The sequence below is a fragment of the Nyctibius grandis genome, chromosome 30 (assembly GCF_013368605.1).
Source record: "Nyctibius grandis isolate bNycGra1 chromosome 30, bNycGra1.pri, whole genome shotgun sequence".
Taxonomy (NCBI): Eukaryota; Metazoa; Chordata; class Aves; order Nyctibiiformes; family Nyctibiidae; genus Nyctibius; species Nyctibius grandis.
Window position 1 is genome coordinate 1,109,808 of NC_090687.1, and position 14,162 is coordinate 1,123,969.

General features: G+C 56.6%; 1 protein-coding gene across 3 annotated transcripts in view; it reads right to left on the reverse strand.

Annotated features, from left to right (window-relative positions):
- Window positions 1-14,162, reverse strand: part of LOC137674621 (ankyrin repeat and fibronectin type-III domain-containing protein 1-like) — a 262,483-nt gene that overhangs the window by 178,094 nt on the left and 70,227 nt on the right. For all 3 annotated transcript variants that reach the window (XM_068420108.1, XM_068420106.1, XM_068420107.1), the window contains 2 exons: window positions 10,327-10,520; window positions 2,178-2,395 (listed from right to left, as the gene is read on the reverse strand). In XM_068420108.1, the coding sequence (XP_068276209.1) occupies window positions 2,178-2,395; window positions 10,327-10,520 (412 nt within the window). The remainder of the gene's footprint in view (window positions 1-2,177; window positions 2,396-10,326; window positions 10,521-14,162) is intronic.

The window sequence follows — 14,162 nt, forward strand, 5'->3', positions numbered from 1 at the left end:
GCCTGAGCGAGCGGACGCCAGGCAGCCGCCCGGCACAGGACACGCAGGATGCCCCATCTCCACCCACCCTGCCAGCGTAGGGTCCCGGCTGCCCCCCCAAGAGCCCTGCACGAGGAGCCTCTGCCCCCGCTCTCAGCAGTCTCCAAAACACAAAGCCAAGCAGCTGCGTCGCAGAGCAAAGGCGGCTCAGAGCGTCAGAGCGGAACGAGCAAAGCCAGAAATGTAACGGTACGAGATGGGTAAGGGCAACAGCCCGGAAAAATGGATCAAGCTTTAAATATGGACTTTCCTAAAAGGTCCCAGATGAGCTGCTGCAGAAAAGGCAAGTCACACTCTCTCTGCCGTGCACGGGGAGAGCAGCGCTCACCTGGTACCAGCTCCCCAGCCACGCTCAGAGAGCCGGCGCTGGGCCCAGCATGGACCCAGGGAAACCACAACGCCTCCAGCTCGGAGCTGCAGGGTCATTACCCAACCCTGCGAGGACGTGGAGCCCGGCACTAGCTACCTCTTCTTGGAAATAACTTCTCCAGGTTGGCAGGACCTTTCCTTTGAATTTAAAAACCAGCTCTCTAGCTGTGTGGGGAATACTGGTGCAGTACTGGCCCGAGCCTCAGCTAACGAGCTGCCGGCTCAGCGTCCTGCACTCGCTGCCCCAGGCCTCTGCTGAAGGACCCTGCTGATGCCCTTTCCAGGTAGGATGAGTCTGTTTTTCTCAGGAGCTCTCACAAGGTAAAATCGTGGCTAAGCCTCCAGCAACAACAGCTTTCAGCTGTTAGAACACACCAGAAGTGATGCAGGCAAGGAAAGAAGCTGAGCAGGGAGCAGGCTGGCCCCACGGGCAGGGCTGGCCCCACGGGGAAGGGCAGAGCCCACCCTCCTGCAGGCACCAGGACCCCGGCTGGGCTGAGAGCCCAAGTCCTTCCACACCTTTTGCACCCATCTCCGCTGCAGAAGGGAGGCTGTGGGTGACAGATCCCACAGAGATACTAAAAGGCCACCTCCAGAAGAGGAGCAGTCCCCAACATCTCGGTGACCTCCTCTCCCTCCTGCTCTCCAGGGTGCAGCTGGGGGCTGCAGACCCAGGCTGACAGACGGACAAAGCGGACACACGCGCCTTACCCCGCAGCAGGACCGCCTCATCTTAACCGCATCCAACGGCTCTCAGCCTCTCCTCGGACATCCCATCCCGCTCCTGTTTGTCTCCATCCCTGAGGCCTTCACCGGCTCCCCGAGGCAGCAGGTCCCACAGACATGGCTCACGGGTGCCCCTGGCAGCGCCAGGGTGCTGACCAGCTCCCCCAGACTCACCCCCACAGGCACCCACTGCAAACAAGCGCCAGTGTGCTGCCGAGGGCAGAGCTGTCCTCCCGGGGAGAAAACGAGCGGCACCGTCCAAAGGTCTGAGCACAAGCAGAGAGGGCGAGCCCCCACAACCGCCCTCAGAGCAGTGACACGGCCCAGGGGACAGCCTCCCCCCTCCGCTCCCATTGTACCGACGCTCTCACCCATTTCCACCCAACACCAAGGGCTTTTCAGCACGGGGACACCCGAGCCCTCATTACAACGCCGAGGCAGGAGGAAGGCCATACGAACCCCTGTATTGGGTGTCACTGGGAAAGAGAAGAGGCAAAGCCCATCAAACATTGATCAGAGCCTCCCGCAGCTGCGGCGCAGCCCAGACGTGTCCCTGCCACCAGGATGCTCTGAGGGGCCAGGAAGGGCTGAGCCGCCCCAGGGTCTCAGCGCTGGCTCGTTGCTCACCCCAGCCCCTCACTGTGCCCACCTGCAAACCCTCAAAAAGACCCAGCTGCCTGTGCAGGCGAAGCAGAGGACGGGAAAACTCATTTCCTACTCTCAACCTTCTTTCCTACTTCGGACAGCAGCACCCAGAGACAAGGCACTTGCCCCACGCACCACCCGGCCGAGCAGCAGCCGCCTCCGAGCTGGGCAGAGCCCTGCGGGAAGCCAGAAACCCTGCGGGAAGCCAGAAACCCTGCCAGGGTTTGTGCCATGATGTGGGCACACCCGAATTGCTGCCGCCATCTGCTCCACCAGGCTGGAGCAGCCTCTTTTTTCTCTTGTTTCGCTCACGCTGCGCATCAAAATACCTCTGCTCCGTGTTTTTGGGAAGCCGCGTGCATGTGAACGCAGTGGGGGGCAGACACCCCGATACTCACGAATTGCCGCCGCAGCTTGGTCTTGACGCGCTCAGCCTTCGTCTCGGCCGGGTGGACGGCGTAGCTGAGGGAGCCCAGGTGGTTGTCGACCGAGAGGCTCTTCCTCATGTAGAAGGAGCGGGTGCGGAAGTAGCTGAACGGGGCGTCCTCCACCGCCGTGCCGAGCTGGGGGTCCCTGGGGGGGTCCGTGCAGTCATCCTCCAGCCGCCAGGCCTCCCCTGGGGAGCAGAAGGACATGCCACCCCATCAGGGCCACAGCCCAGGCTACGTCCTACCCCTCCAGCCCACCAGTGGGGATGCCCAGAGGACAGCCCAGACCCCCTGTGTCCATCCCAAACCACGGCTTATAGAATCACAGAATCGTTTGGGTTGGAAAGGACCTTTAAGAGCATCGAGTCCAACCGTTAACCCAGCACTGCCCAGCCCACCACTAACCCATGGCCCTCAGCACCACATCTACACGGCTTTTAAATCCCCCCAGGGATGGGGACTCCACCACTGCCCTGGGCAGCCTGTGCCAGTGCTTGCTTGACAGCCCTTTCAGTGAAGAAATTGTCCCTGATCTCCAATCTAAACCTCCTCTGGCACAACTTGAGGCCGTTTCCTCTCATCCTGTCACTTGCTGCCTGGGAGAAGAGACCGTCCCCCACCTCGCTACACCCTCCTTTCAGGGACTTGTAAAGAGTGAGAAGGTCTCCCCTCAGCCTCCTTTTCTCCAGGCTAAACCCCCCCAGGTCCCTCAGCCGCTCCTCATCACACTTGTGCTCCAGACCCTTCACCAGCTCCGTTGCCCTTCTCTGGACTCGCTCCAGCACCTCCAGGTCTGTCTTGCAGCGAGGGGCCCAAGTATGGGCGCTGCAGAACTCAGAGTGGGGTCGGAGGGCACATCCCTGCCACAAGCCCCTGTGTACCCCTTGCCCCCAGCAACAGCCCCTGCTCCCCCCCGTCCAGCCCCCAACATCTTCCTGTCAGGAACAGGTCAAATACAGTTGAGCGCAACAAAGACTTGGCCAGAGTCAGGCCCTCCAGGCACTACTGCAGTATAACTGTTATTACTCAGAACAATCACCAGACCAAAATCCTAATGCTTTAAAGCTTCCTTCTCTTTAACTCTAATAGGGTTATCCCATTTAAAAGAGTCATTTATGAGGAAATAAAAAAATTTCACTCATTCTTCATCACGCCAAGTCCAATAAGGCTTTCCACATTAAAAGGAAATGTTTGGGTTTGGTTTTTTTTTTTAAAAGGAATAAAAATCCTACACTCAGAACTACACAGAGTCCTTGCTGCTGGCACTGATGCTACACGCCTGTACCAACCTCTCTTCTGCAGGTATTCACACGCTCTGTACTTGCTGATGATCATAAATCTTGCTTTGTGAATGGGGAAACTGAGGCACTGCAAATGATGCAAATTGCAAAAGGATTTTACTGCCGTCTCCTGCTCCAGAAAGTTCTTTATGGCACGGCCAAGAGCCGGCATCACGTGGAGCTGGCGCTCCCGGGGCAGGACTGACTGTATTTTATTGCAACAAAAGGGAAAAATAACAAAACACCCCAGGAAACATCTCCATAATATCACCGCTCTGCTTTTTTCTGAGCAGCTTGGATGCTGCGTGCTCTTTGTTGCCCATCTCATCTTTACAGCTGGAGTTCGCCCTGCTTGCCACCCCCAAGCCAAACTCACCTCTCAACAGCCACAACAAATAAGCAGTAAGACCCTCTTGCTCAATGCTTGTAAAAATGATCAATTATTGGCCATTGCAGCCCAAAAGGGCATCTCACATAGGATCACAGAAGGGTTTGGGTTGGAAGGGACCTTAAAGCCCATCCAGTTCCAACCGCCTGCCACGGGCAGGGACACCTTCCACCACACCAGGTTGCTCCAAGCCCCATCCAACCTGGCCTTGAACACTGCCAGGGAGGGGGCAGCCACAGCTGCTCTGGCCAACCTGGGCCAGGGTCTCACCACCCTCACAGCAAAGAATTTCTTCCTCAGATCTCATCTCAGTCTCCCCTCTTACAGTTTACAACCGTTCCCCCTCGTCCTGTCACTCCATGCCCTTGTAAAAAGCCCCTCTCCAGCTTTCCTGTAGCCCCTTCAGGCACTGGAAGGTGCTAGAAGGTCTCCCTGGAGCCTTCTCTTCTCCAGGCTGAACAGCCCCAACTCTCTCAGCCTGTCTCCAGAGCAGAGGGGCTCCAGCCCTCTGGAAGACGTGATTGTCTTCAGAAACTCTCCCCCTCCTGCAGCCTCTTCCCAAGGCAAGATGGTTTGTCTCCAGTTGCTGAAAAACCCAGCATCCACGGGCATGAATGACCATGACCTTGCTATGCCAGGGCTGAGGAGCAAAATACTTCCAGAGTTTAAAGCAAATAAAGGCCTTAAGGTGAAAACCAGCCACCCAATGAGCAAAGTCCAGTTTACCCAGCAAGGCTGTGGGTTTTACATTGAACATGATGAGAGACAGGCTGGACACTGCAGCCTCAGAGCAGAGACCGGCCGCTCCATCTTCTGTGTCTCAACAAAAGCGTCTCTTCCCCAAGCTCCCCGAGTTTTTAAGGTGTAAAGACAGTTCAAAGTCCTGCCAGGGGATCTGAAGGCACCAAACTGAAACCAGCAGAACCAAGAGGACAAGAGGGAAGAAGAGAAAGGCAGAGAGCTTAAAAATGCCAACAAAGAGGCAACCTGGAGCACAGCACTACCTGGCATCACGTCTTCTTTTTTTCCCTCCTCTACTTTCAATTTAATAAGCTGCTGCTCCTCTCCAAATGTCAACTCCTACAACACAGAAACTGCTGTTTGAAAGCTGTGATTATTCAAGGCACAAACACATCAATCGGAGCCCGCCATCGTGAGAGAGCATCACTCCGGGGACGCAGTGGGGAACACCGCGACACAGGCACCGAGCCCGGGAGGGGACCCGCCAACACGCAGGAAAACCGCACGTGGAAGGAGGAACCACCCTCTGTCCCCAAGGGCGTCCCTTCCCAGCCCCACGGCATGCCCAGACAAGGCCACCACAGCTCTGCCACCCCGGGTGAGGGAGGGCCAAGGCTACGTGCTGAAGGTAGCCCAGCTGGCAGGGTAAAGGGAAAGGACAGCCACCCACCGCACCCGCTCCTCCGCGTGGGACACCTCTCCTGAGGATGAAGGAGTTCTGGTTCAAAGCCCCACAGGGTCACATCTGCTCTCGTGGATCCCAGTTTCCCCTGGATTCTGCTGCTCTTGGTCTCATCTCTTTCCAAGGGGCTACAAGCAGCTGCATCCTCCAGCGCAGTTCCTGGAGCAGGACCAGCAGCAGAGCTGCTCCCTGGCCCACCCGAGAGGTGACCCCCTCCAAACCTCTCCCCTGCTCAGGCAGAAGGGCTACGATCCCTCCTCCCCCAGGCATGAGGAGCCACTACAGAGGGAGCCAGGACCTTGTTGACCCCAAAAAGCTTTGCTGTGTGCTGAAGGAGCTTGTTCCTGATTTCTACCAAACAAGTAAATCAATGTACAAGCCCAGAACAGTCAGAAGGGAAAGATCAAGAAGTCCCTGGAGAGGAAACACCAGGGACAGGAGCAAGCCCACAGGCTGGAGGCCAACCATCCTTATGCTCTTCTGCCTTGAAGCTGCTCACCTCTCTGCCACCCACAGCTGTGCCCACCAACATTAGCACCTCTAAAAGATAAAGCATCTTCTTCTTGGGCTTGGCAATAACAATTGCTGCAAAATCTTTCTTCTTTCTGAATTTGAAGTGTTGGGGAGGACACGACGCACCAAAGGACAGAGAGGGCAGGAGGGACAAAGACCTGTTGTCTCTCCAGTACTTTCTCTCTCAGCACAGACAGGCTGATCCCTCAGCGCTGCGAGGTTCTCCTCAGCACCAATGCACGGGCTGGTGCAAAAAGGCTCTTCTGTTCCTCTTGCTCGGCGGGGTGGCACGTTGTCCAGGTACCGGGCTGAAGTCTCAGAGCCAGGAGCCTTTCGCTTGTCAAACAGCACATCACGAGGGAGAAGAGCGCGGGGACCAGCACGACCCTCGGCTGAAAGCACAGGATGGGCATCTCCACAAGCAAAGCTGTTTCAGAAGGGGGCCATGTGCCCATGCTAAGTTCAACAGCGATGCAAGATGTTGTGGAAGGCCACCCAAAATGTCCCTGTATCAGGAAAATTAATTCCAGGGTCCTGGTCTAAGCTCAAGTCCAGCCACTTCCTCTCGGCTTCTTTCTTTTCCTCCCACGGGTATAATTCCCAACAAGCTCACACCAACCATGCTACCAGTTAGCTTCCCCCAGCTTCACAGTGGGGCACGGAGCCAGTTTCTGAAGAGCTCAGCATGTTGTACAACAGACAAGGGAGAGAGGAGGCAGGTGAAGAGCTCCAGCACGGTCTGCTCCTTCCAGGTGCAAGGCCGAGGGAACTGCAAGGTGCAAAACACACGCCGTGCCCTCCCTGTGCAGGCTGTGAAGTATTTCTCAGTCCCACCCTAAAACCTCACAGGGGCACAGAAGAAGGAAGGACAAGCGAAAGGCAGCTCATTTCTCTGCTGCCAGCACGTGCGAGGCCTCTCAGCACGCTGCAAGACATGACACCAGACAGATAATGGTTTGGACAAGGCAGGAGCTGCCCCTGCCCCTGCTTGGCCAGGCCCTGTTTGCTCTTGCCTCCCCCTCACTACATCCCGGGCTCACGGCCATCAGGAGTTTGGGGTTAACCCAGGAGTGCTGCTCTGGGTGAGGGGTGAAGGATGGAGAGCTCGGAGCCTGTCCCAGCTGACCCCACCACCACTTACTGCAGGTTACCTGAGGGGAACAACAGAACCAGACCAACAGGTAACCCAGCCCAGTTCACCAGCCCCGCCACCCCCCTGGCTCGCTGAGTGAGAAGGTTGGGTTTGAGAGAAGGAGAGGGCTTGGCAGGCTCACCAGCCACCGGCTCAGCTCTCCTGGCCATCCTTGGGGCCCCAGTTCCCCATCAGGCACCTTAGTGCCTGCACAAGGACCTGTGGTGCCACAGCAGAACAATCTCCTGTGACCTCCCACGGAGCAACTGGGCGCTCCCCTCCAGTGCTGCCATGCTGGAACCGCAGGGCACAAAGCAAAAGGCACAAAACATGTCCCGGTGCTCAGATGAGGATGGTGCACCTCATCCACGCAGACAACACCTTCTCCCACCTCACTGGGCGACTCCTCTGCTCTCAGCTCCAAGGACAGCAGCGAGCCAGAGCCCAGGTTTTTCCCCACAGAGTGGTGATCTCTCCCTCAAGATGAGCTTCCCACCTCGCCCACAAGCTCTGCCATGTGTCCCCCCCTCCAACACTGAGCGGTGGCATCCACTCAAAGTAAACTCACAAGTTCTTTAAGGAAAGGGTCTTCTCTCCCTCCTGACACCCCGCAGCCCAGCTCTCATCCATGAGTCCTCGTGGGCCTCCTGCTTTCCTCAGCAGCTCGTTAACCTCCTGCGCCACGTGCTGCCCCGCTCTTGTCCTGCTGCCCCGATGTCACCCCCTGCCAACAGTGTGATCCCCGAGGCTTGAGGGTCACTGCATCCCTGCAAGCACGGCCAGACCTTCTGCACCCAGCGAGGCCACCGCTGCTGTCCCAGGGCTCAGCCCAGTCTCGAGCTGTGTATTACAGGCAAATACAGCCAAGCCTGTGATCTGGGCTGCGAGATGCTGACACAATAACCAGGCAATGCTGAGAAAAGCTTGGGTTTTTATTTCCTCCATGATAGCATGCTGATAGCTTTAATGAGTAGCTAATTAGCAGTTCCTAACTGAGTATCAAGGAGCCAGGAAAAGAACCTGGACAGAAAACAACGACTCGTTCATTCATCCAAGGCTCTGGCTTTGGAAGGAGCCTTCCAACCTACAAGGGTTTTCATACTCCTCCCTCCTCCTGGCATCCTCAGCACCTTCCAGTCATGAATAAAGCAACATCCTAAACACTCGTTACGTGCAATCAGGGCTCCTCCTTTCCCCCGCTGCGCAGGGAGGGCTGGGCACAGGGTCTGCTCTAGGGTGACTGTCCCACAGTCTTACACCAGACTCCCACTCCCTCCCTCCACCTCAGCTCCCTGGAGGCACCAGCACAAGACCTGCTGGGTGCCGAAGGGTGCTCTGGATGCTTCACAGTAGATGATGTCTCAGGGAAAAGTGCTCCAAAGCACTTTGTTTGGCCCTCTACCAGGAGGCAGATCTCCACCATTTATTCAGGTCTGCAAACCATGACGCAGGAAATCCCGAGGGCTCACAGAGCATCACCAGCCAGCTTCGATTGCAAGCAACCACAGACTGGTTTGGGTGGGAAGGGACCGTAAAGCTCATCCAGTTCCAACCCCCCTGCCATGGGCAGGGACACCTTCCACCAGACCAGGTTGCTCCAAGCCCCATCCAGCCTGGCCTTGAACACTGCCAGGGAGGGGGCAGCCACAGCTTCTCTGGCCAACCTGGGCCAGGCTCTCACCACCCTCACAGCAAAGAATTTCTTCCTCAGATCTCATCTCAATCTCCCCTCTTTCAGTTTAAAACCGTTCCCCCTCGTCCTATCACTTCATGCCCTTGTAAAAAGTCCCTCTCCAGCTTTCCTGGAGCCCCTTCAGGCACTGGAAGGTGCTAGAAGGTCTCCCCGCAGCCTTCTCTTCTCCAGCCTGAACAGCCCCAGCTCTCTCAGCCTGTCTCCAGAGCAGAGGGGCTCCAGCCCTCTGAGCATCTCCGTGGCCTCCTCTGGACTCGCTCCAACAGCTCCATGTCCTTCTTCTGTTGGGGCCCCAGAGCTGGACGCAGCACTGCAAGGGGGGTCTCAGGAGAGCGGAGCAGAGGGGCAGAATCCCCTCCCTCGCCCTGCTGGCCACGCTGCTGGGGATGCAGCCCAGGACACGGGTGGCTTTCTGGGCTGCCAGCGCACGTTGCCGGCTCATGGTGAGCTTCTGGTCACCCATCACCCCCAAGTCCTTCTCCTCAGGGCTCTCAATGGAGTCACTTCCAATTACCTACCTACTCACAAGGGTCCCACTCCCTCGGGTCCCCAGGAGCCAGCCACACAAGCTTTCCCATGGGTCTCTCTCCCACATCGAGACCCACTCTAACAATTTGATGGGCTGAAAAGAAAACCACGGGTCCCGCACACAGCAGAGCAGTCGCTTGGGTGCTGCAGCACATCTGGGAGCCCCGCTGCGATGAGCGCAGCAGGGCGGGCTCAGCGACGCGCCAAGAGCCATTCCATGCACGACTTTTAGGAGAATTAGTAGCACCAGGAAATGAAACACAGCCTGCAGAGCACTCAAATCAATCCAGGGTTTGGACAGCTGCTCCCCTGGGTAGCACACAGTGATCTGACTGTGAAGGGGTTAGATTTAAAAAAAAATAAAAATAAAAAAATCCAAGGGTGCTGTTTGAAGGGAGCTGTTTTATGAGGGTTTTATTTCGCACTGGATTGCCAGCCCTGGCTTGCAGGCCTTATCTTTGCTTCAGTGCTAATAATCCCTTTCCTCATCATTTTTATGGCCCCGGCGTGATTCCACTGGCACCAAAGGCACTGAAACACTTGGGCCGTCAGCGGTTTTGTCAATAAACTTGTTCAGAGCAGCTGGCCCAGACACATTAGTATTTCACCAGGATCAGCACAAGAGTAGAACAACATGATAAAACCCCTCAGCTGCTCTGAAGGCCAACGCACCCTGCCAGGCTGGGGAGCATTTGCTCCAGCAACTCCCCACCGCAGGCCAGGCCAGCGGGAAGAGCTCAGCAGTGCTGCTTTCTGCCGCTGCTCCCGACGGAGACCAGCAACAAGTGCCCTCAAGTCACTTCACGCCATAGAAAAGAGGTACTTTGACCTGCTGCAGAGGCCAGAGCCACCGAGGCAGCAGCTCGCCCCAGCACGTGTGGCCAGGAGCTGCAACTCACCCCGAGGCAGAAGGCTCTGAGCATCACCTCCCCGCACCACGTGGCTTTCACGAGCCGACTCCACTTTTTCATCGGCGTAATATGACAGATGGGGAGATTTAAGTAACAGGCTCAAAGAAAGGCTCAGAGAGGGGCAAAAAAACCCAGGAAGGGTTGGATTTATGTCATTATTTGTGCCCCTGGAGAATCAGGAAAGGTTCGCTAGGACTTTGCAGACCCACTGGCAGACCAGTGGAAGCTCACGGCAGCGCTGGGGCACTCACCGGCAGAAGGGACCGTGCAGCCTTTCTGGCGGTCGGAGGCCGAGTGCTTCTTGTAGGGCTTCTGCTCCGGCATCTCCTCCCTGTACGTCGTGGAGTCGAGGAGGGGAAGCCTGCTCAGGACCGGGGACTGCGGGATGCTGGGCAGCGTTCGGGACTTCCCCAGGAGCGGGCGCTGCGGTTTTCTGTCCAGAGACCTTGAGGGCAGAAAACACAGGGTGTACCCCGTTGAGTAGGTGGGATGGCTTCTTCAGGGCAGGACTCTCCTGTAACACACGAGGCTGCCACTGGTCCTTCCCAACACCAAACCACCCTTCGTTTGCAAAGCTGCTGCTATTTCAGTAAAACCTTCTCCCTTCGCCAGCGTATTTTAATGAGGATTTGCATCTTGAGCTGCAAGCCACGATCAGCATAAACAGCACATGGAGCGTTCTAGCACCCACCCCTCCTCAAAACTCACCAATAATCAGAATGAAGCAAATAAACAAACCAGAGGGTTCAAGACTGAAGTGATACAAATTGCCTTTAAGAGAGTCAAAACCCCACTGAGCATCATCTGAGACAGCAGAATGGTTTTTGTGGTGGAAACCAGCTCACTCAGGCTCCCAGGGACATGCACAATAGGGAAGGTCCAGCCTACAGCAAGCCAGACTCACGCAGCAGGCGCTCTACAGGTCACAAAGGTGTCATGCAACATGTAGAAACACAAGTTCAAGGTCTCTGTGGGGTCAAAACTCAACTGAGTCTGCTGATGGGGCTCAAAAGCTGCAGGGGTGACCAACATGCACACCAACGTGCCAGCAGTGTGACCACGAGCCTCCTTCTCCTCCAAAACTCCAGCATACGCTGAGCCTCGCAGTGGGGCACGGGAGCAGGTCCCCTTACTCCTGCTTCACCCCACAGCCTCCCCCAAGGGCTGGTCCTCAGGTGCCATCCTCGGGGATGACACTGGCCCAGGCCAAAGATCCCAGAAACATGATAAAAAGGAAGGGATGCCCAGCACCGCTGCGGTGTGAGGAGATGTGGCAGAACCGCCCTGAGCCAAGGGCTGCAGGCTGGGGTCACCCCAAGGCTGTCCAGCCCCGTCCCCGCTGTCACAGAGCCCACGCCTGAGCCTGGCCACGCTCCCCAGCACGCCCCAAGGGGGCTCAAAGGGCCCCTCCTCACACAAGGCTGTTCCCAAATCTCCTACCGAACGGCACCAAACCTTCACGTTTCCATCCAGAATTCAATTCTTCGCTGCTTTACGCTCATTTGTTCTTGTGCCAATATTAACCTTTAGCTTCAATAACCACTCCACCTCTCCGGTGTTTGCTCCCGTGATTAATTTCCATCACACCGCACTCACAGCCCCTTGCAGCCGGCGTTTTTCTAGGCTGATTAACGCCAGTTCTTTCAGGTTCCTCTCACAAAACGAGCTTTCATTCTCCGTGGTTATTTCCCCACGCCTCCCTCCAGCTCAGACCCAGCATCCCCCTCCCAGCCCGGAGCATCACGCAGAGCCGAGCTCCCGGTGCGGAGGGCAGGGCGAGCTCTCTGCCTCCCTGCACGCAACAGCACTAAATTTTACCCTATTTCCCCTCAGGGGCCCTCAAGGTCACGCAGGGAGAGTCTATCACGCCAGAGCTCCTGACCCTCGGTGGCTGCCCGTCACCACGATGTTTATGACGATCGTTTTTCACTCCCTTGACAAATGTGACAGCAGCTCCCGACGAGTCGGCACCCGACGTAATTCACGGGTGAGCAGCGACAGAGGGACGGCGTGGTGCAGCCATCTCCGGGGGGACATTAACGCAGCGGGCACACGGGTGGAGGGCAGGAGCCACAGCAGCCCCTGCGCCCACCGCCGCAGCCTCTCACCCAGACCCCCAAAGCTGTATCCGTGGGAGCAGGGATCGGGACCACAATTCAACATTTAGGCTCAGAAATGGATTAATTTCTTACTTGCATTGGCCCTTGATTCCCAGGTGATGCTGCTCGGCTCCAAAGAGTTGTCACTGAGCACTCTGGGGACCGGCGTGGCTGCAGGGATGGCACTGCCCCGGCCCTGGGGAGGCACCGCCGTCGCTGCACCAGGAGCACAGCACCATCCTGGTGAAGGGTCTGGAGGGTCTGACCTATGAGGAACGGCTGAGGGAGCTGGGGGTGTTTAGCCTGGAGAAGAGGAGGCTCAGAGGTGACCTTAGTGCAGTCTACAACTACCTGAAGGGAGGTTGTAGCACAGTGGGAGTCGGCCTCTTCTCCCAGGCAACCAGCGATAGGACAAGAGGACACAGCCTCAAGCTTCGCCAGGGGAGGTTCAGGTTGGACATTAGGAAGCATTTCTTCTCAGCAAGGGTCATTAGCCATTGGAAGGGGCTGCCCAGGGAGGTGGTGGAGTCATCAGCTCTGGAGGGGTTTAAGAAAAGACTGGACATGGCACTTAGTGCCCTGGTCTAGTTGCCATGGTGGTGTCAGGGCAATGGTTGGACTCGATGAGCCCAGAGGGCTCTTCCAGCCTGGTTGATTCTGTGATTCTGCCCACTCCGAGCCCCACGCTTCACTCACATCGACGCGAAAAAAAGCTATGCCAGGAGATACAAAGCCAGAATTAGCATCTCGAGTCGCTTCTATTTCAGTAAAACCTACGCACCCCTCACTGTAACACATTTCAGTGGCACAAGACAACAGGGATGCAACTTAACACGTCGCTGTGCTGCATAAATGAGTCCTGGGCTCTGCCAGAGTTCAAAACATCCCTTTTCTCTGGCATGTAAATCTCGGTGCTTTTCAAACACACCTGCGCTGAGCTCCAGCACCTGCAGAGCGTCGTTAGCATTTTCAGTGCTAACACCCCTTCGCACCCACGGTGCCACTCGCACAAATCACACGGCGGTAAAAAGGGAAGAATTCGAGGAGCACTTGTGAGGTTGTGTAGCTGCAGACAATGATTTGTGTCAGAAAGAGCAAAACAACTCAAAACCTGTTTAGATCTGAAATCCGGACTCGAATTCCCGAGCACACTCTGTGGGACGACGCCAGAGGCCCCAGCAGCCACTGTCAGCTGGGACCCGATGCCACCGGGAAGTCACGTTGCATCTACGTACGCTTGCCCAGCGGGCTCCACAGCGAGGCGTTATCAAGGATGCCACATCCCATTAATAAAAATCCCTGATGGAGTGTAAAACTCAATTAGAAAAGCCACAATCAATGTTGCTACGGCCTATATTTAGCTGCTGTTCAGCATTTTGGTAGAAAGGAGAGCACGTTATCAAGTCTCGACAAGGGTGGAAAAACCCTTCTGGCTGCGTGCGAGAGCTGAGGCGGGAGCGCAGTGACAGCTCCATCACTCCCAGTCCAGGGCCAGATGGGGAAATGTGAGAACAGCCCCCAGGGCTGGGGACAGCCACCAGCCCTGGGGACAGCCTGCACAGGCAGGGTGCAAGCCCAGCTGACTGCTCCAGCATCCCCCACCCAAGCCGTAGCCCGTGACACCCGAGGGACGCAGGTGCTGCTTCCCCAGGCTCTTACTGCAAACAGAGGCTCACAAAAACAGCCCCTGGGACCAAAAAAAGGGGGAAAGAGGCAGAACACATCTCAAAAGACACGCTGTGTCCAGCGTCTTCCCCATGGTGATGTCCTTACAGGATGGCTTTTCCGTCACCCCAGGGAAAGAGAGGGAAAGGGCTGAGCAGAGCCAAAGGGAAGGGACGGAGACAGAACAGGTTAATGCAAGTGAAGCCAGGGGAAGCCAGACCCTGCACCCCTCCTGCAAGCAACTGCACACCCACCCCCAGCCTCTCCTCCCGCTTATTCAGTATGGGCGAAGCTGCTCTCCAGAGGCCACTTCCCAGCCCAAC